The 20318-nt window shown below is 49.3% G+C and overlaps 1 protein-coding gene across 7 annotated transcripts in view; it reads right to left on the reverse strand.

Annotated features, from left to right (window-relative positions):
• Positions 1-20318, reverse strand: part of shroom2a (shroom family member 2a) — a 191374-nt gene that overhangs the window by 34231 nt on the left and 136825 nt on the right. For all 7 annotated transcript variants that reach the window (XM_048540705.2, XM_059650419.1, XM_048540706.2 and 4 more), the window contains 2 exons: positions 10772-10903; positions 5210-7598 (listed from right to left, as the gene is read on the reverse strand). In XM_048540705.2, the coding sequence (XP_048396662.1) occupies positions 5210-7598; positions 10772-10903 (2521 nt within the window). The remainder of the gene's footprint in view (positions 1-5209; positions 7599-10771; positions 10904-20318) is intronic.

Genomic DNA, 20318 nt, shown 5'->3' on the forward strand with positions numbered 1-20318 from the left:
CATAGGAAAAGGGGGAAAGCCAATCAGCTCCTCGGGAGAGTGACCTGGGTCCCACTTCTCCAAGCAAAAAATCTATCACTTTGAGAGTGAAAATTAACAACTGGTAACAATCATTTACTGGAGAGGTGAGTTTCCAAACTTCTCACCAGCTCTGGTGACAAAAACTGTCTCCTTATCTCCCTCCTGTAAGGCCTCGTTCTATATTTCTTTTTCCAGATGATGTCCCAGGTCAGACTCAACCAGCTGATTTAATCCCTCAGTAACTGCCCGATAGCTTTGATTGAGTCATGGAGGCACGGTGGTACAGTGGTTAGCACTGCAGCCTCACAGTGCCAGGGACCGGGGTTCGATTCCAGCCTCAGGCGACTGTCTGTGTGGAGTTTTCACATTCTCCAGTGTCTGCACGGATTTCCTCCAGGTGCTCCGGTTTCCTCTGCACAGATATGCAGGTTAGGGTGGACTGGCCATGCGACATTTCCCCATAGGGTCCAGGGATATGCAGGCCAGGTGGGGAATGCGGGGATAGGGTAGGGTCAGGGTGGGAATTTCTTTGGAGGGTTGGCGCAGATGTGTTGGGCCGAATGGCCTCTTCCTTGCACTGTATGGATTCTATGAGGGTCACCCCCTCATCACTCCACCTGCATTGACCGAAAAATTTTAAAAAACCAGAATGGTTGCTTCCCTTGAGGCGGCTGGAGTTGAGTGACCCTGCCTGTCCTAAACCTCATGGTTGTATCCATGGTTACAGGTATTGCCAAAAAGCCAAAGTTTGGTGGTACAGTGAACAGTGAAGGTGGTTATCTAAGATTACAAAGTGATCTTGACCAATTGGGTCAATGGGCTGAGGGAGTGGCAGATGCAGTTTAATTTGGATAATTACTGCAATTTGGTAAAACAAAGGTAGGATTTATCCAATTAAATGTAGGGCCTCAGGGCAGTATTGTAGAACAGTGGAACCTAGGAGTTCAGGTGCATAATTCTTTGAAGTTGGTACCACAGGTAGACAGGGTGATTAAGAAGACGTTTAGCACACTTCCCTTCGTGACTCGGATCTTTGCGTATAGGTGGTGGAAAGTCACGTTGAGGTTGTACAGGATATTGGTGAGGCCTCTTCTGGAGCACTGTGTACAGTTCTGGTCACCCTGCTCCAGGTAGGATATTATTAAAGTGGAGAGGGTTCAGAAGAGATTTACCAGGATGTTGTAGGAATGGAGGGTTTGAGTTATGAAGAGAGGCTGTATAGGCTGAGACTTTTCTCACTGGAGTATAGGAGGCTGAGGGGTGATCCTACAGAGGTTTTTAAAGTCATATATGGCAGGTGTTTTTACCCTAGGCTGGGGAATTTGGAGACTAGGGGGCACATTTTTAACGTGAGTGGAGAAAGATTTAACAAAAGGCATGAGGGTCAACTTTTTTTTAAAACAGAGAGTGGTTCATATGTGAAATGAACTTTCAGAGGAAGTGTTGCATGCAGATAAAGCTACAACATTTAAAAGACATTTGGATAAGTACATGAATAAGAATTGTTTGGAGGGATATGGGCCAAGTGGAGTCAGGTGGGACTAGTTGAGTTTGGGATAATGATCAGCATGAACTGGTTGGACCGAAGGGTCTGTTTCTCTGCTGTATAACTCTATGACCGTCCAATAGCCCATACGCTCTCCTGCACACTAATGGGAAATGTAGGATAATTGGATAGACAATGGGAGCTTTGAACAGTGAATCCTCACCACGGTGTGAGACAACTTATTTTCATCAAAAATCAGTGACTAATTCCAGAGATGAGCAATGAAATAGGAAATGTGTAACATACACCTCATCAGCTGGGTGCAGGGGGAGGGGCAGAGGTCCTGAGGTAAACAGTGAATATTTCTCCCCACGTCTCTGTCTCTCACACCTGGGAACACATTGTCTTATTCTGTTCTGAGTCTAGTGACCAATCTAGAGATAATGTTTTCAAGGACCACCATAGCAGTTTGCGAAATGGAATTCAGATTTTAAAATAATGGTGCGGTGTTGGGGCGGTGGGGGGGGGAACAGAGATTGGGAAAGAGTATGAAGCTGTAGAAGTGCTGTAAAAACACATTGGGGCTCACTGATGCCCTTCAGGGAAGGTGCCCTGCTGCCCGTGCCCAGCAGGTCATTCCAGAACTACATGAAAGTTGTTGTCTCTCAGTAATACCCCGACCCCTGTCTCTGGCTGCAGCAGACAGCTCCACAAACATCTCAGGAGCAGTCAACATGCTATGCAGGATCAAAACTCCGAAAGCAGCAGCTGGGAAGTGGCAGGTTAGCGCTCTCTGGTTTGGTTGGGAAACACCCAGTGTCTGACTAAGGTAGGGCATTCGCTGTGACAAAGGCTCGATTGCACAACACTGCTTCAGGTACTTGCGTAAGCACACAGTCATTCCAAAGAAACCTCAAGGTGTGTAAACATAAGCCATCCAATAAAGTTCCTTATCTATGTTCCTTCCTCTGTAAACTTTCACTTGGAGCTAAAGGATCAAGGACAAGAGCTGCTATAACATGTGGCCAGCATTACACAGCAATAAGAGGGAGTCCCACTCAATCCGAACTAAATTAGAATATAGCTGATCCATATTTTAACCCAGAACAATTCCAGGTTCTTTAAAAGCCTTTCGGAGCAAAAGCAGCACAGGCTCAGTTTCGAAATTTCCATTCATTCCCTCCCTCCGTCCCTTTCTTGGGACAGGATTACCAGATTACCCATGCCCTTTGTGTGAAGGAATCATTCCTGACATTGCTCCAGGCTTTAAGTTTAAAGGTTATACCTCCACGATGTGCACACCCACCTCCCCCTCATCGACAGAGGACTTGGCCTCTCTCCATCCACCTCATCAACTCCTTTAAATCATCATAAACGCATCCTTTAGATCACCCTTTAACCTTTTCCCCATATCAAGAGCACACAAAGCCAATCTATCCAACGTGTTCTCACAGCTTTAACTCTTCAGGTCCCAGGATTATTCAGCAAATCCTACAAGGGCAAAGATGGTGACAAATGGTCCTCACAGTCCAAATGTCTGGTAAGTTAAAGGTTTCCAGTGAATCCATTACCTTAGTGAAAAAATACACAACAAATTCCAGGGAGAATCTTGAAGCTTAGAGTTGGGAAGTAAAAACCGCAATGAGACTCACATCACAGAAACACCTGACTGACGGTAAAGGAAACAAATTTCAGGTAGCTTCCAGAATGACACGTGACCTTGACACGAGGGATATGAGAACATAGCAGGTGCAGTTGACCAAGTTGCCTCAATCTGCCTTGGAGAAGATCGAGGTTGAGCTATTTCAACTCCACCTCTGTGCATGATCCCCATTTCCCTCAGAGCTCAAAAAAAAATGGACCGCAGCCTGGAGTATACCCGCTGAGCTTACGTAGCTCTCTGGGCTTGGAGATTCTGAAGATTCGCCATTTCTGTGTGAAGACACTTTTCCTCACCTCGGCCCTAAATGGGCAACCCTATTAACCTGAAGTGATGTCCCTTAGTCCTAGTCTCTCATTCCCTCAGCATCTTACCCTGCCAGAACTCTTCACAGCCTAGTTCCAACAAGACCATCTCCTGCTGCCATAAACTCCAGAGAAGCACTGGGCCTTGTCTACTGAATCTCTCCACATAGGATGCCCCCCTCTACCCAGGATTCAATCTGGTGAACCATTATTCCCCTTTTATGGCAGGTTTGTTCACCTTCTCGACACAAATGGGACACATTACTCCAGGTGTGACCGATGACGCTGGTATGATGCACCAGGACGACGAATTTCACGCATTCCTGACTACCTTGACAATGAATGGCCATCTCCGAGGGCACTAACATACAACTGCACTGTGGGAGTGTAACCTCTCACGGGGATGTGGCGGGGCGCTTCGGTGAACCAACCCTGTGCTTTTTAAACATCAATCTGTTTGGTTTTGACGGGTCAAATTTTACTGGCGCCAGATCACAACTTACAAACTCAAAACCTGGTCTGTGCCACTGACATTTACAAAGTGGTTTGACAGGGTAAGGGAACACCTGCCCTTTGGTGGGGTTTGGGGATTGATTGTAAAATAGTGACAATGAAACCTAGTTAGGAGTTCAGGAGAAATGGATTTTACCAAGAAGTAGAGAGCATTTGAGGTGATTGAAGTGGCTCAGTGGTTAGTTCTGGCAGTGCGGGTTTCCTCCAGATGGGCCACGTTTCCTCCCACAGTCGAAAGACGTGCCAGCTATGTGGACTGGCCATTCTAAATTGCCCGTAGAGTTCAGGGATGTGTGGGTTAGGTGGGTGAGTCATGGGAAATGCAGTGGAAGGCACAGGGAAGAGGGTGTGTCTGGTTAGGATGCTCTTTGCAGGGCTGGTGTGGACTCGATGGGCCGCATAGTCTGCTTCCACACTGTAGGGGTTCTGTGAAACGTTTCAGGAGATCTCCATAGGGTTGCAGGATGTGCTAATGGTAGTCCTGTTGGAATGAAATGAGGAAGTATGGGAAGGTATTATGGACTGGTTGGGACGAATGGCCCATTTCTAGGCCATTCATTGTGAACAGGGAACTGTGCAGCTGTGGCAACAGGAGCTGATCATCCCCCCCCACCCAGCCCCAAATAGGTGGGGGCACATTTCTTGCAAGCGCCTCACCCACCCCAGTTGCTGAGGAGCTGTAGGACTGGGTCATGGGGTCACAGAGAGAGAACAGCCACGTCTTTGCGAAAACTAAGTACTCTTCCCACCCACATAAACATATCCTCTATCCCCGCTGTCCCGTGTGTCCCCTCCCACCAGATCACCAGATTGGTAATCTAGAGGCTGACATTCAAGTTCTGGGAACACGGGTTCAAATCTCAGGAGGGGCTGGAGAAATCGGAACTCGATGAGGTAAAGTCTGGAGTAAGAGGGAAGTCGATTGGTGCAGAAGCCCACTGAAAAGCTGGGAGGTGGGACAGCTGCCATCTTTATCTCGTCCGGCCTACATGAGGCTCCAGGCCCACAGCATCTTAACTACGCTCGCAGTAATCAAGGTACGGGCTTTAAGTATCAGCCTAGTCCCGTGAACGAACAAAATAAACACTCTGCGGCTGTGGGTTTGTGGCGAGCCGCTTGCTTGGGAGTTCAAAGTTTGACGCTGCGCAAACAAACCGGGTGCAGTTGAGAGTAAAAGCCAGCGCAGCGACAATGAGCAGCGTATGGACAGGCAGTACTGATTACCTGGACATAGAAATCGGTGGAAGGTGATGATCTGGATCGTTCATGCACGTACTGTGGGCTCGCAGGCTCCTGCAAGTTCTGCTCAAGGATGTCGTCTGCAGAATGGAACCTTCCAGAACCCCGAGCCTCCGACAGCTTCCTCTGCTCCCTCCACGTCGCCTGGTACTCTGCAAAGGTGCCCAGGCGCTGCGGCCCAGCCTTGTGCCCGCTGGGGTCCGGGTTACGGAGATGACCGGTGGGGGTGGGCTTCTTAGGGAGGTCCCCGCTGGTTTGGGGGCCTGGGTATCTCAGTGGCCAGCTCCCTCCGGGGTCAGGGGCCCTCCGGGGGCTCTCGCGGCCCCCTCCCAGCGAGCTGGCTCGGACCCGGGCCCGGTCCTGGTCCGCAGCCTCCAGACGCCCGTACTCAGCCCTGCTTCCGCTGCCTTTCCCGTGCAGCGCGAGCTGGGCCTCAGCACCGCTAGGGCGGACACCCTGACTGGGTGGAGGTGGGGGCCTTCCGCCTGCCTCGAAGAAATGCCGCCTGTCGGCAAAGGAGGTAGGGGTGTCTGTGCCCAGGGGAGGGGGAGGAAGGGATGTCCCAGCCTCGTCAGGGGCCCCCACCTCGTTCATCTTCTCCGGCTCAGAATACGAGCGCAGCTTCTGCTCCAAAGTCAGCCGCTTCCTGGCACCCAGACGGGTCAGGGCCGGCACTCGTGGCTGGATGGCCGAGGGAGGCAAGGGCCCCTCTTCCTTGGCAGCGGGGGTGACAGGCTGGCGGGGGGGTGCCAGGGGCCCCAAATCCCTCCGCTGGAAGGAGGTGGCCCTCAGGACACGGGCCTGGGCTTCCTTCAGGTCGTCCTTGTAGGAGGAGCCGTCAGGGGAGGGAGGGCACTCAGCTGCCCACTCCTCCCGGGAGACCCCGGCTTTGCCCGCCACCTCCGGGGAAACGGGTGTCAAAACTGCGGCGCTCTTGCTCTTCTGCAGCTGTGCCCGCTTGGTCTGGATCTCGTTGCGCAGGGCAGTGGCAAAGCGATCGCTCCTCCGCTGTTGCTGCTGCTGCTTGAGCGGTAGATGGGCCGAGGCCTCAGCCGGCAGCTTCCTGCTCTCCTGTGCCAAGGAGTGAAGCAGGGGCGTCCTGTCAGGGCACACAGTCATGCCCTCTGCCCGTGGCCAGCTTCGATCGCTCAGTGCCCGGCATCGGCTGCCCTCCGGATGGCCGTAAGGCAGACGCGACGCCCCTGCTTCGGGCCGACAGGGGACACGGCTATCAGGCGGCAAGGCCTGGTCCCCGGGAGGCCTGGGACCTGCATCGCTGCTGCCGTGATCGGGGCTGAGGGGGTAGGCCACTGCCTTCTGGCTATCCCAGCATTCCAACTGGGTCCTCGCAGGGTGAGCTCCAGCTAGGTCAGGCTGCCGGGAGCTGGCGGGAGTGGGAAGGGCCATTTTTGTCAGCCCTCTTTGGCTCCAGTCAGAACGGGGAGCGTTCTCAGTTGGGTGTGGGCCAAGATAAATGCTGGTGCCCCACGGGCCCATCCTGGTTCCACCGTTATGGTGAAAGGTGCTTTCGTCACTGAGCTGCCTTTGGTGAGAGGTGGGCGAGGTGGGCTGGGAGTAACGGATGTCCGTGCTGGACAGGCTCAGCTTGCCAGCACTGGGCTGCTTGTGGTTGTCCCATAGGGCCAAGGGAGCTGCCTCGGCCCTGTACAGAGGGCTGGCCTGCGTCGCCCTCTTGCCGTCGCGCTCAGCGTCCTCCCCGACCCAGTCGCCTCGCAGCTGAGGCTTGGCTGAGGCCTGTTGCCAGGAGGACCCATTCCCGTCAGGGGGCCCCCCGGCATGTGCCTTCTCGTGCGCCTTCGTGGCAGTGAAGCTGTCGCTGCGGATGGGTGGGGGCGGCGGCGGGGATACCCTACGGAGCAGCCGGCCCTCGCCCTGGCCCTTCCTCTCCGGCACATGCCACACAGGCCCGAAGCTGGCCCTGCCCGATGCATGGGGCCTGCAGCCGAGGTATTCGTCCGGCCGCGCCGAGTCATCGGGCCTGTCCTCTAGGGTGGATAGCTCAGCTGCATTCTGACCTTGGTGCCCGTTGCCATTGGCGGGCTTTGGGGCATCCCAGGGGGGTCCCCTACTCAGCATGTTCTCCGTGGACGACGACATGTCACTCTTGGAAGACGAGAGGGTGTAGTCTGGGGTGCTGGAACTGGTGGAGAAGGAGCTATAGGCCGAATCCCGTTTGCCATGCCCCGAGATCTGGTCCATGCTGTTGCTGGAGTGAGCGGGCGACAGGCTGACCGCCTGGTAGATGGCAGGGGGCTGGTCCAGGCTCTCCATGCTGCCGAGGGAGCTGAACTGGTCAGAAGCGCGGTGCAGGGTGGTCTCGTCCCACTTGTCCGAGAGGTCATTCGATGAGGAGCTGGAGAGAAAGCAGAATGGAAGATGAAAGTTTGGGGGTGGGGGTGGGGGTTAGTGTCAAGGCATAGTTTTAGTCAGAATGGACATACACGTGGACAGTACAGGAAGCCATTCACCATGCAAGGCCTATGCTCACACTTTGCAAAAGCAATCATAGAACGTCTTCAGTTTGGAAGCAAGCCATTCAGCCCATCGAGTCCATACCAATGCTCTGAAGAGCATCGCACCCTGATCCACTCCACCACCCTATTCCTGTAACCCTGCATCTCCCATGGCTAACCCACCTAATCTGCACACCCGTTGACGCTAAGGGCAATATAGCATGGCCAATCCACCCTAACCCAACTAAACTCACTCCCTTTCACCTTTCAGATCACTCCGCCTTAAGCGCATGTGAGCTTTGTTTCCGAAAGTTCATTAAACCTGCCTGAATCAGTCTTGACCCACTCACAATGGTCCAATTATGAGGTTTATAACATTATTAGATATTGGGGCAGTAATGTGAAATTCTGATAAAATAAAGGAGGTCTTGTGAAGGTATGAATTGCAAATATTAAGCCACTCAGCCCCTCAACCCTGCTCCACCATTTAATAAGATCATGGTCGATTTGATTGTGAACTCTATTCTATATCCCCACTTCCTACTAACCCCTAATACCCTTTCACGCCCCTGTTGGTGGCAAATCTATCTACCTCTGCCTTAAGATTGATCAATAATCCATCACTGCCCCTTCTCTGGGAAGAGAACTTCAAACTATCTCAGCCACCAAGAACACTTTCTCTCGCTCTTGAATGGACAGTCCCTTATCTTTTAAACTGTGTTCCCCAGTTCTAGTCTCCTCCCACAAGGAAAAGCATCCTCTCAGTGTCCAATCCGTCAGGTCCCCCCAGAAGTTTATTTGGCCTGATTAAATAGATTCATTCTTCTAAACTCCCATGATCATAAGATGTTGGAACAGAATTAGGGCTCATCAAGTCATTCAGTGTTATCATGGCAGATCTGATAATCCTTCACTTTCCTGCCTTCTGCCCTGCAACGCCCGATTCCTTTACTGATTAAAAATCTATCTCAGCCGTAAATGTACTCAATAACCCAACCTCGACAGCCCACTGTGGTAAAGAATTCCACAGATTCACTCCCCTCAAGAAGAAGAAATTCCTTTTCATCTGTCCCCTTAATCTGATATTATGTCCTCTTGCTGCAGACTCTTCCTCACAGGGAAACAACATTTCCACATCTACCCTGTCAAGCCCCTCGAAGAATCTTATATGTTTCAATAAAGTCGCCTCTCTTTCTTCTAAATTCCAATGAGTACTAGCCCAAACCTCTCCATACCTAGTATCAGCCTAGTGAACCTTCTCTGGGCTGCCTCCAATGCCAATATACCTTTCCATCAATACGCGGACCAAAACTGTTTGCAATATTCTAGCTGTGATCTGGCTAGCGCCTATCACTTCAGCAAGTCCTCCCTTTTTCATACTTCATTCCCTTTGAAATAAAGACCAACTTTCCGATTGTCTTCCATTTACCTAACGAACATACAAGCTACGATTTGTGCACTATTCTCTCAGTCCGTAACTTTCTGCAGAGTTTCTCCATTTAAATAATATTCCGCTCCTCCATTCTTCCGGCCAAAGTGCTGAACCTTACCTTTTCCCACATCATAGTCCATCTGTCAAGTCCTTGCCCACTTGCTTTTCCTGTTCATATCTGTCTGAGGTTCTTTGACTCATCCTCTCCATTTGCCTTCCCACCTGTTGTTGTGCCACCCACTGGACATTGACCTTCTTTATCCACATCGTTAATACATGGACATGGACCCAGTCTGTCCAACCTTCCTTACAAGATAAACTCCCATCCCAGGGATCAGTCAAATGAACCTTCTCTGAACTGTTTCCAATGCATTTACATCCTTCCATAAATAAGGAGACAAAAGCTGTACGCAACTACTTGAGACGTGAACTCACTGAACTCTACACAGTGCAAGTAAGACATTGTTATTTTTACATTCCACTCCTCTTGCAACTAATACCAACAACCAATGTGCCTCCACAATCATTTGCGGTACCTACATGCTAACATTTTGTGATTTATTAAACAGCACACCCAGATCCCTCTGTACTGCAGAGTTGTGTAATTCCTTTTCATTTCGATAACATACAGCTTTCCTATTCTTTCTGCCAAAGTGGATAGATTCACGTTTTCCAACATTACACTCCATTTGCAAGAGTACGCACTTATTCACTTAACCTCTCTGCATCCATTTGTAAAAACCAAAGTTCTCGAAACATTAACTCTGTTTTTGTGGCTCAGTGGTTAGCACTGCAGCCTCACAGCGACAGGGAACTGGGTTCGATTCCACCCTTGGACAACTGTGTGGAGATTGAACATTCTCCCCGTGTCTGTGTGGGTTTCCTCTGGGTGCTCTGGTTTCCTCCCACAGTCCAAAGATGTGCAGGTTAGGTGGCATGGCCATGCTAAATTACCCATAGTGTTCAGCAATGTGTAGATTAGGTAGGTTATAGGGGGACAGGTCTGGGTGGGATGCTCTGAGGGTCAGTGTGGACTTGTTGGGCTGAAGGACCTGTTTCCACACTGTAGGGGCTCTACGATTCTACGAAGCTGCTGGACCTGCTTTCTGTTTTAGTTAAAGTGAACATCAAGATTTCTTCACTTTCTGTAAATTGCTCCTTCCAGAGAATGGAAAGCTAACAGACTGTCACAAGGAATACCATAACAGGAGTAAATCATTTAGCCTGGCAAGACCGTTTGGCCACTATTCAAGGAAGCGCTCAGCTGTACTTCAATTCTCTTTGCTCAAACCGCACCCCCCCCCCACCCCCAAACAACCACAACCTCCCCACCCAACATGCCCCCACCACTGCCCGTGAAGCTGTAGGACAGTTGGTTGGCTACATTCTGCCAAGTGGGAGTTCAGGCTGGTTGTACCCGGTACAAACCCATGGCATAACAGGGAAGCAGATGGTCAAGAGACACCCACCACTCGTCGGTTTTACCTCAATCTGCCTGAGCTTTGGGGGGGGGGGACCTCTGGCAGCTGTGCCAACGGAGGGCGAGTGAAGGAGAGCGGGGCAGGTTCAGGTAGAGCATTGGCGATGCACAGAAAGGTGGCGGCAGTAAACTTGTGGGCGAGGTGAGAGCGAGGCACTTACGTGGTATGATAGCGCGAGTGCCACGACGGACACAGTCCACTGGACGATAGCTGCATCCTTGAAGATTCTGGCTGGCTGTCTGTGAACTTTGTCGAATGCCACGAGTGAGGCCTACTCGCAGGCTCATTACTCCTGAAAGACATGGAGGGACGGCAGGCAATATTAACAAGGGAACCCGATAGTGAGTAAAATGGAGGTCTTTCCAAGTCACCTACGTTTCAATGTGTTTAACACAAAATTTTTCTAAGCAGGCAACAACCCACAGTTCAAAGAAATAGTACAACAATGAGCTGATTTTGCTGGCCTCTCCTAATCCAAAGTCCACAGGGAGGACACCGACACAGCCCACTTGTAAGGCCCCTGACAATCATTTTCGTTCCCCCTATTACTTTCTAGGTAGACTATTTCCTCCCCTTAATTCCAGTAACTCTGTCACAAACTCTCGAGCTGTTCAACTGCAGATCAGAACTAAAACTTAAGCTGTCCTCCGTAAAACATTAAGTGAGGCCTACCTCACATTAGATGGCTAGGTCCTACAACAATAAAAACACTTGGTGCCTTTCATTTGAAAAGACGCAGTGAAAGCAACTGCAAATCACTGGCTGCAGTGTCAATTTTCACCTGTCATTTTTAACTGCAGTAATAGTGAGCTACTGACAATGGGGAAGAGGATCGGTCACCTTGGGAAACCTGAACACACTGGGCGGGTCGCTTCAGATCTGACAGAGTAATGTGCAATTGATGCATTCGACCTCTAATAACGGGTCATTAACAGCAAACTGGGAAAGGGACAAAATGCTTTTGACTATGTAGGAACATCGCGAGGACACTTTCTCTCAGAATTGCCCTTTCGATTGTCCGACAGCCAGTAGCCAGTTCTGAGGAAGGGTCACTGGACCAGAAATGTTAACTCTGTTTTTCCATCGCCAATGCTGCCCGACCTGCTGAACTTTGTTTTTGTGGCTGTCAGACAGTCTCAGTTTATTAGTCCTATTACTGACTCCACTTTTCCAATCATTAAGGTGATGGATTTGCTCTTAAAAGCTCACCTACTGTGGCCAGAATTATTGTTCATCTTTAGGAAACACCAACAGTCCTGCTCAATGAGCACTTGCCCATTCAAGCAAAGGGGACTTTCACATCCATTAGTGAAGACACTGAGGGAAGAGCCAGCTCCAGCTTCTTCAACTGGGACTATCAAACACATCCGGGCGAATGTGAGGAAATTAAAGCTCTTTGTCGTAGTGAGATAATATTTCTGAAGATCATAAAAGCTCCATTCACCGACTGTGCCCCTTTGACCAGGGCTAGAACCTTCACTGGAGTGTGCCTGTATCCGAGCCTCGCTCCTCAATTAGACCTTGCAGTTCCTTTGTGGAAAATTCCTGTGCCTCACACCAACACACAGTGTACCTTACAAGGAGCCTTTGTGATAGCTCAACCTGTTCTATAAAGGAGGTCATTGATCCCTTGAACCAGTACAGGAACACAGGAGCTGGAGCAGACCTTTCTGCCCCTCAGTTGTGCTCTACTTAGGAAGGGAGTCGCAGAGGTCATGGCAGGTGGTTGCTGTGCTGAGGGAGGACCAGGGAGATGGAGGGGAGAGCAGACAGGGTTTGGAAGCAGTAAATCATACCTGATCGGTATCAACGCCACTTACAAGCTCTGTCTAACCAAAACCCATCAACCTCAATTTTCCACACTGCAGGGATTCTATAATCAGGTTTGGAATTGATCCCAAGGCAACCAGCTTTTTCCGTGACTGGTGGAGAGGCGAGTGAGGGAAGAGTTTCATTACTGTTTCTTGATGTTGCTCCTGAATGGCCTCACTTTAAATTTCGAGCATACTTGTCTTTGTGGTTGACTACCACAGCTGATAATACACACATGGATCTCCACCACTGGCCTCTGGACAGCAGATAAATAACCTACACAAATAAATTTCTCATTTTGGCAGGAGCACAGCCCATTCTTTCAGGATCTTGCAAAAAGTTCAAGTTACCAGCCCCTGTCCCTGTCAGAGGCTGGTGGATCCAGCTGGAGGATGAGGTTGTAATTGGGAATGTTGGACCCCTCCCGGGAACGTATTATCACTCACTCTCCTGCGAGACAACATCCAAAATATTAGTAGCGATCCATGGGTAGAACCTCTAAGGTTCGTTCTTGATGCTTACCCTCCAGACCACCCCTCCCCCAAACCCCACCCACAAAAACTGTAGCAACAGAAGCTCACGTACACTTCACACACACAAACATCACAACACTACAAGTTGCTGACTGGGATGTTTTAAACAAAAACCAAGGAGTAATGTTGAAATACGCAAAGACTGGGGTCTCTATTCCACCATTGGTCAGTTGGTTTGGGGGTGGGGGACAGGCATGAGGGGATTAAGGGGTAAGGCGTACTGTTACCTCATGGAATTTCTCATGATTTTCGTCAGAAAGCTCCTCGCCACTTTAGCCTCAATCTCCAGTGGAGTTTTCTGCGCTACAATAGCCACCATTTTGCGCTTCCTGACTGAGCCAAAGAACGAGAGGAAGACATTCAGCAGAGTTCGAGAGACAGGAGGAGTAGGGAAGCGCATGTGCTCCTTGCCTGAAGGCTTAGCCAAAAAGCTGTTCAGTGCAAGGCAAACCATTCAGAGTAAGCCTGGTCTTGGATACTGTTCTGAAAGGCCACTGCCAAATAAATCTTTCCAAGCAACACAACCATACAGTCGAGGCACACGTGGGTCACTCCTACATTATGAGCCCATCGCTTGTATCTATTCATCGCACTGCTACAGTTGAAATTCTATTTATACCAGGGACCTGTTGTCCAATATTAGCTTCCTCCCTCTTTCAAAGGCAGAGTTAGCACCCCATCATGGAGTGGCACCCGTAAATGCCCTAACTTTTCAAACAGCACAGTTCTCTTATTTTAACGTGCCCAGCGCTGTTGAAAGTAAAACCACCCGAGTGTTTTGTAGGCAAAGGTGCTAATCCCAATCAATGCTGACTCATCAATCCTCGGATAGGCAACAGCGGAGATTCCATTTCCCCCAGGCCGCCTCAGGATTGCAATGTGGTATGTTCAAGGCTCATTCCAGCATAAAATCCAGGCTGACTCTCCCGGTGCATCATGGAGTGAGGTGCTGCACTATCTTAAATGAGACATTAAAACTAGGCCCTGCCTGTCAAGGAGGTGGATTCCGGAGGTGAAAGGGTTGGTTTATGAGAGGAGTTTGAGCAAACTGGGACTATACTCATGGGAATTTAGAAGAATGAGGGGTGGATCTTCCAGAAACACAAGATTACGAATGGAATAGATAATTTGGAAGCAGGGAGGTTGTTTCCACGGGTGGGTGGAACTAGAACCGGTGGCATAGCCTCAAAATAAGAGGGAGCAGATTTAGGACTGAGTTGAGGAAGAATGTCTTCACCTTTTAACGTGCCCAGCGCTGTTGAAAGGATTGTGAATCTGTGGAATTCCCCGCCCAGTGAAACCGTTATGGCTACATTGTTGAATGTTTTTAAGGCAAAGGCTGATAGGATTTTTGAACCATAAATGGGATTAAGGGTAATGATGAGCTGGCGGGTAAGTGGAGCTGAGTCCATGAAAAGATCAGCTATGGTCCTATCGCATGACAGAATGAACTCAAGGGGCCAGCCGGCTGACTCCCGCTCCTACTTCTGATGTTTACTTATCATGGAATATTGCTGTGCACAACCCTGGCTGTTGCTCTTCTGCTGTTACAACATCATTAGCTGGAAAGCTTAGTCGGCCATGTTAAGAATGTCCAAGGTGCTACATAAATGCAAATTCTCCCTCTGTGCCTCCAAGCTGTATGACTGCCTTTGTTCAGCCCAAATAGTAGCCACCTCGTGGCTGAACAGCCTTTGGGAGATTTGCTTTCTGGCTTTTGCTTTGGCTGGGGTCAGTGGCACCAGATGAGATCTTAGTGGAATGAAGCGCATCAATGATAGTTTGCATTTATGTAGCACTTTCGATGTTGGAAACATCCCAAGGAGCTTCACAGACGCACAACCAAACGTTCAAACGTTCCGACATGCCAGGTCAACGCATGTTGATGTTGTAAATTCTACTTCCTGCTACTTATATAGTGCAGTGCTGGCCTGTTCCTGTTGTGCTCTGCTCTCTCTTCCCTTCCACACCCTTTCCCTTACAACTGGACAAAAAAATAAAGTAGAACCTGTTTAAACCATCCCAAAGCTTGCAGCTAGTTTGCTAGTAATGCCACTGGATAGATTTGATTTGGTTATCAAAATACCCTGAGGGGAAGCCGCACATGGCCTTGGTTTCAAACAAAACAAGTGTCTCAGTGTTGTCAGGGTCATTCCTGAATCTTGTACAGATGAATCAGATCGCCTCACATTCTTCTAAACTGGCCCACTTTGTTCGGCCTGTCATCATGGGGGAGCCCTCTCAGTCCAGGAGCCAGTCTAAGTGAACCTTTGCTGCACGAGTCTCCAATGGATGTACTTAAACTTGGAGACAAGAATCTCTCCAAAACAGGACAGCGTTCCCTCAGGACTGCCCCAAAGTGGACACCTAGCTCACGTACACCACTCGCAGAAGCGAGGCTTGAACCCATGGCTCTCCGACAGGGAGGTGAGAGAGAGCAACACACTGAGCCACAGCTACTCAGAACAAACCCGCGACCAATCAAGCAGGGTCATTTCCGCAGTAGGTCAACTGCTTACTTGCTGGGTGTACACAGGGGCTTTTATAAAGCTCCTTTGTCGCTGGGGTGTTATTTGAAGTGATGACAGGTTTCCTGTGGTTTTGGGGGGGGAACGGGGGGGGGGGGGGGGGGCGCTGTCAGACCACATGTCAAACACCAGCTGACCCTAAGACAGCGGTTCTGCAATAAAGTGATCACTGGGACTTTAATGCTCTCTGAGCAGCTGCACTAGTAACACACTGCCCCAGATTCAAAGCTGGCTCATAAATGGCAGCTTGCAATAATTTGCTGCTGACAATCTGCCACTCAATTTGGCTACACTGCACTCGACATTGATTATTCTCATTGATACAGTCGAGCATCAGGGACAGAGGGTCTGATTACAGCAAAACACGTTACTATTTTTTGTAGCAGACACTGCAGTAACCAACTGGTTTTGTATGTGATGTAGCTCGCAGACACACAACAGACTGTCAGGCAGAGTCACAATATTGTATACACAACACATGGAGTCCTCAAAAACAAACTCTCAAATTTAAGGTACATAGACAACAATCCAAATATGGATATGCAATGATGGCCCTCAGGGAATTTCTTCACAATTCAGCCTGTTTTGATCCAATATAGCCATCCTCCCACAACCCACCTCTCTACTCACACTGGGAAGTTATGCTAACCCCAAAATAAAAGAGAAATATGATATTAGCCAGCTCTCAAAAGCTCAAGCTCAAAACATCAGGCTGTAATAACCCTGTGGCTTGTCGGATCCAGCTTGTACAATTCAGTCCAATTAAAAATAAACGGTTGGTTCCTGGGGCAGGGGTAGAGATGAACAATACACCTCATAACCTCAGTGAGCATGCCTCACTATGAACTGCCCAGTTTCCAACCACGAGAAAATTGCCCCAGCCCTCGCTGGACAGACTATAATAATAGCGAGTTTTGAGAAGATTTGTAGCTCAGGTTGAGGTTCTGGATGTGAGTTTGCTCGCTGAGCTGGAAAGTTAGTTTTCAGACGTTTCGTCGCCATTCTAGGTAACATCATCAGTGAGCCTCCGATGAAGCGCTGGTGTTATGTCCCGCTTTCTATTTATCTGGTTAGGTTTCCTTGGGTTGGTGATGTCATTTCCTATTCTTTTTCTCAGGGGATGGTAGATTGGCTCCAAATCAATGTGTTTGTTGATGGAGTTCGGGTTGGAATGCCATGCTTCTAGGAATTCTCGTGCGTGTCCTTGTTTGGCTTGTCCTAGGATGGATGTGTTGTCCCAATCAACGTGGTGTCCTTCCTTATCTGTATGTAAGGATACGAGTGATAGTGGGTCATGTCGTTTTGTGGCTAGTTGATATTCATGTATCCTGGTGACTAGCTTTCTGCCAGTTTGTCCAATGTAGTGTTTGTCACAGTTCTTGCAAGGTATTTTGTAGATGATGTTCGTTTTGCTTGTTGTCTGTATAGGGAACACAGTCCACCGATTCCTCAGCAATAAACCCAAACAGACAAAATGGGCCCAGAAACCATAACCACTCTCCCCTACATCAAAGACTTTTCCGAAATGACTGCCAGACTACTCGGACCCCTTGGCATCAGGGTAGCCCACAAACGCACCAACACACTAAAACAGCAGCTAATGAACTTAAAAGACCCTTTACAGACAACAAATAAAACGAACGTCATCTACAAAATACCTTGCAAGAACTGTGACAAACACTACATTGGACAAACAGGCAGAAAGTTAGCCACCAGGATACATGAACATCAACTAGCCACAAAATGACATGACCCACTATCACTCGTATCCTTACACACAGATGAGGAAGGACACCACTTTGATTGGGACAACACATCCATCCTAGGACGAGCCAAACAGAGACACGCACGAGAATTCCTAGAAGCATGGCATTCCAACCGGAACTCCATCAACAAACACATTGATTTGGAGTCAATCTACCATCCCCTGAGAAAAAGAATAGGAAATGACATCACCAACCCAAGGAAACCTAACCAGATAAATAGTAACCGGGACATAACACCAGCGCTTCGTCGGAGGCTCACTGATGATGTTACCTAGAATGGTGACGAAACGTCTGAAAACTAACCTTCCAGCTCAGCGAACAAACTCACATCCAGGCTATAATAATGTTTAGATAAGGAAATTCAGCATGTCTGTAAGGACTCTGACCAATTCTCATAGATACACCATAGGAAGCATTCTATCTGGGTGCATCACAGCTTGGTTCGGCAACTGCTCTGTCCAGGACTGTAAGAAAGTACAGAGAGTTGTGAACACAGCCCAGTCCATCACACAAGCCAACCTGCCATCCATTGACTCCATCTATATTTCACAGTGCCTCAGGAAAGCAGCCATCACCAGAGGCCCATCCCAACCCGGATATAGTCTCTTCCAATATCTTCTGTTGGGCAGAAGATACAAAAGTTTAAAAATGGGGACCAACAGATTCAAGAACAGTGTCTTCCCTGCTGTTATTAGACTTCTGGGTGATGTCTCAAATTTGAAATTTAAATGTTGGTCTCCCTTCTGTGCACTATCTCTGCAGTCATAACATTGCATTGCTGATTCTGTTCTATCATCCTATGGTCGAGGGGGTGGGGTGGGGCTGGGGTTGGGTGGGGGGAGCGTGCTAGTGGGTGTCAGGAATACCGCATCAGAAACAAAAGAAAAGCAAATTTGAATTGATGGTTCACATTCTCAATCTATCCCCAAGTGCTTCAGAGGCTATTGAAGAATTTGTGACTGCGCTCACTGACATGAGAGGGGTAATGCAGCAGCCAAATGGCATGCAGTGAGCTCCTACACAAGGCAATGTCTAAATGAAGTGATTCCTGTTTTAGTAAAGTTTGTTTGGGAATACATCTTGGCCGAGTCACTGGGAATAATGGGTCGGCTCTTCTTCCCATAGTACCGTACAACTTTTCTATCCACCTGGGATGGCAAATGTCCCCCCTGTTTATTGTCTCACCTGAAAGTTGGCACCTCCGACAGCACGGCACTCACTCAGCACTGCACTGGAGTATCAGCCTGGAGTTGGGTGCCCAGGTCCTTGGAATGGGACCTGAGCACATCACTTCAGACTCGGAGACAAGACAGCTCCATTGAAGCGCGGCCTACTCTGAACCCAGAATCACTGCAAAGATGCCCCCCACTATTGCTTTCCACTGGGAATTTCATTGGCCAGGTATGGGCAAAGCTTAACAGGAGTGCCAGGTAGCAATCCCCTGAGGGTCCTATCTAAGCCCATGGTTAGGGGAATAGGAGGGTGGCCTGGGAAATTGCAAAGCCTCCTGCCACATTTCTGTTTCAGCCCACTGACTGAGAGTCTCTGCTCGGGAGTGCCCATGGACACTGATCGCCAAGACCCACCCCTCTAGGCTAGGAGGACAGCAACATCATTAACTATAGCACACATTTATACAGCTATAACCAACATAAAGCTCCTGCAAAGCAAAAATGTGACACCAAGTCACATAAAGCTCTCGTAGGACAGATACCACAAACTTAGTGGTTTTAAAGAGCATCTTCAACATATATATATATAATGTGTGTGTGTGTGTGTGTGTGTGTGTGTGTGTGTGTGTGTGTGTGTGTGTGTGTGTGTGTGTGTGTGAGTGTGAGAGAGGGAGAGAGGGAGAGAGAGAGAGAGAGAGAGAGAGAGAGAGAGAGAGAGTGTGTGTGTGAGAGTGAGTGAGTGTGTGGAGAGGAGGGGACAGAGGAGGGGACAGAGGAGGGGACAGAGGAGGGGACAGAGGAGGGGACAGAGACAGAGAGAGAGACAGAGAGAGAGACAGAGAGAGAGACAGAGAGAGAGACAGAGAGAGAGACAGAGAGAGAGACAGAGAGAGAGACAGAGAGACTGGGTTGGGGGTAGGGGCAAGGACAGACTCGAGATGGGGTTATCTGCTCCGTACCTTTCTGCAGTGTTGGAAATGAAGATGCTTACAGCTCCCAGATAGAGGGCCTGTGGCCAGCACTCTGCACCAGTATGGCAGAGATAACACAGTGTGTGGAGCTGGAGGAACGCAGCAGGCCAGGCAGCATCGGAGGAGCAGGAAAGTTGACGTTTCAGGTCGGGACCCTTCTTCAGAAATGGGCCCCGGCCCAAAACATCAACTTTCCTGCTCCTCTGATGCTGCCTGGCCTGCTGCGTTCCTCCAGCTCTGCACACTGTGTTATCTTCAAATCATGGGGTCTTGGGAGAATATGGGGACACCATCAGCTGTAGATTCAGTCGTGCATTTTCTGAGATTCCGGGAAGATGATCTGTAAGTCAGTCTGGACCAGCAGTGAGTTCTAGACATACACAGCAATGGCAATATTTACACCCCAGATAACTACTTGGCAAGCCCTTGTGCTCTTTCCTCAGGGACAGGACATAAGATACCCTGACAATCCAGGGACCTGACCCCTCACCTGCCCCTTGAGCTGGAGTGGTACATATTACACAGGACTGGAAGCAAACCGTACACTCTCGATCATACCCTGCACATCCACAGCACAAAGCCCTAAACCCAGACGATGGGTCCTTGCTGTTTCACAGCAGCGCTGTACAAATATTACAAAACAAGCTCAAGAATTCCCACTAAGATACCAGTGAGCTCGGACACATTTACACTGGAAAGAAAATACTGCAGCGCAGCTCCCTGAACCAGCTGGTTCAGCAGATTGCTCAAAGAACTAATCCAGATAATTCACGAAAGACAGCTCACCATCCCTGTCCAAATCCACAAATCCATGGAGGTTTAACAAAATGAATGACACTGGTAAATCCTTTGCTTACATGGAGACCCGGGTATGACCTGTTTACCCGTGGGCTGTGGGCATTCCTGGCAACGCCAGCATTTGTTG

This window comes from Stegostoma tigrinum, chromosome 12, assembly GCF_030684315.1.
Source record: "Stegostoma tigrinum isolate sSteTig4 chromosome 12, sSteTig4.hap1, whole genome shotgun sequence".
In the NCBI taxonomy this organism is placed as follows: domain Eukaryota; kingdom Metazoa; phylum Chordata; class Chondrichthyes; order Orectolobiformes; family Stegostomatidae; genus Stegostoma; species Stegostoma tigrinum.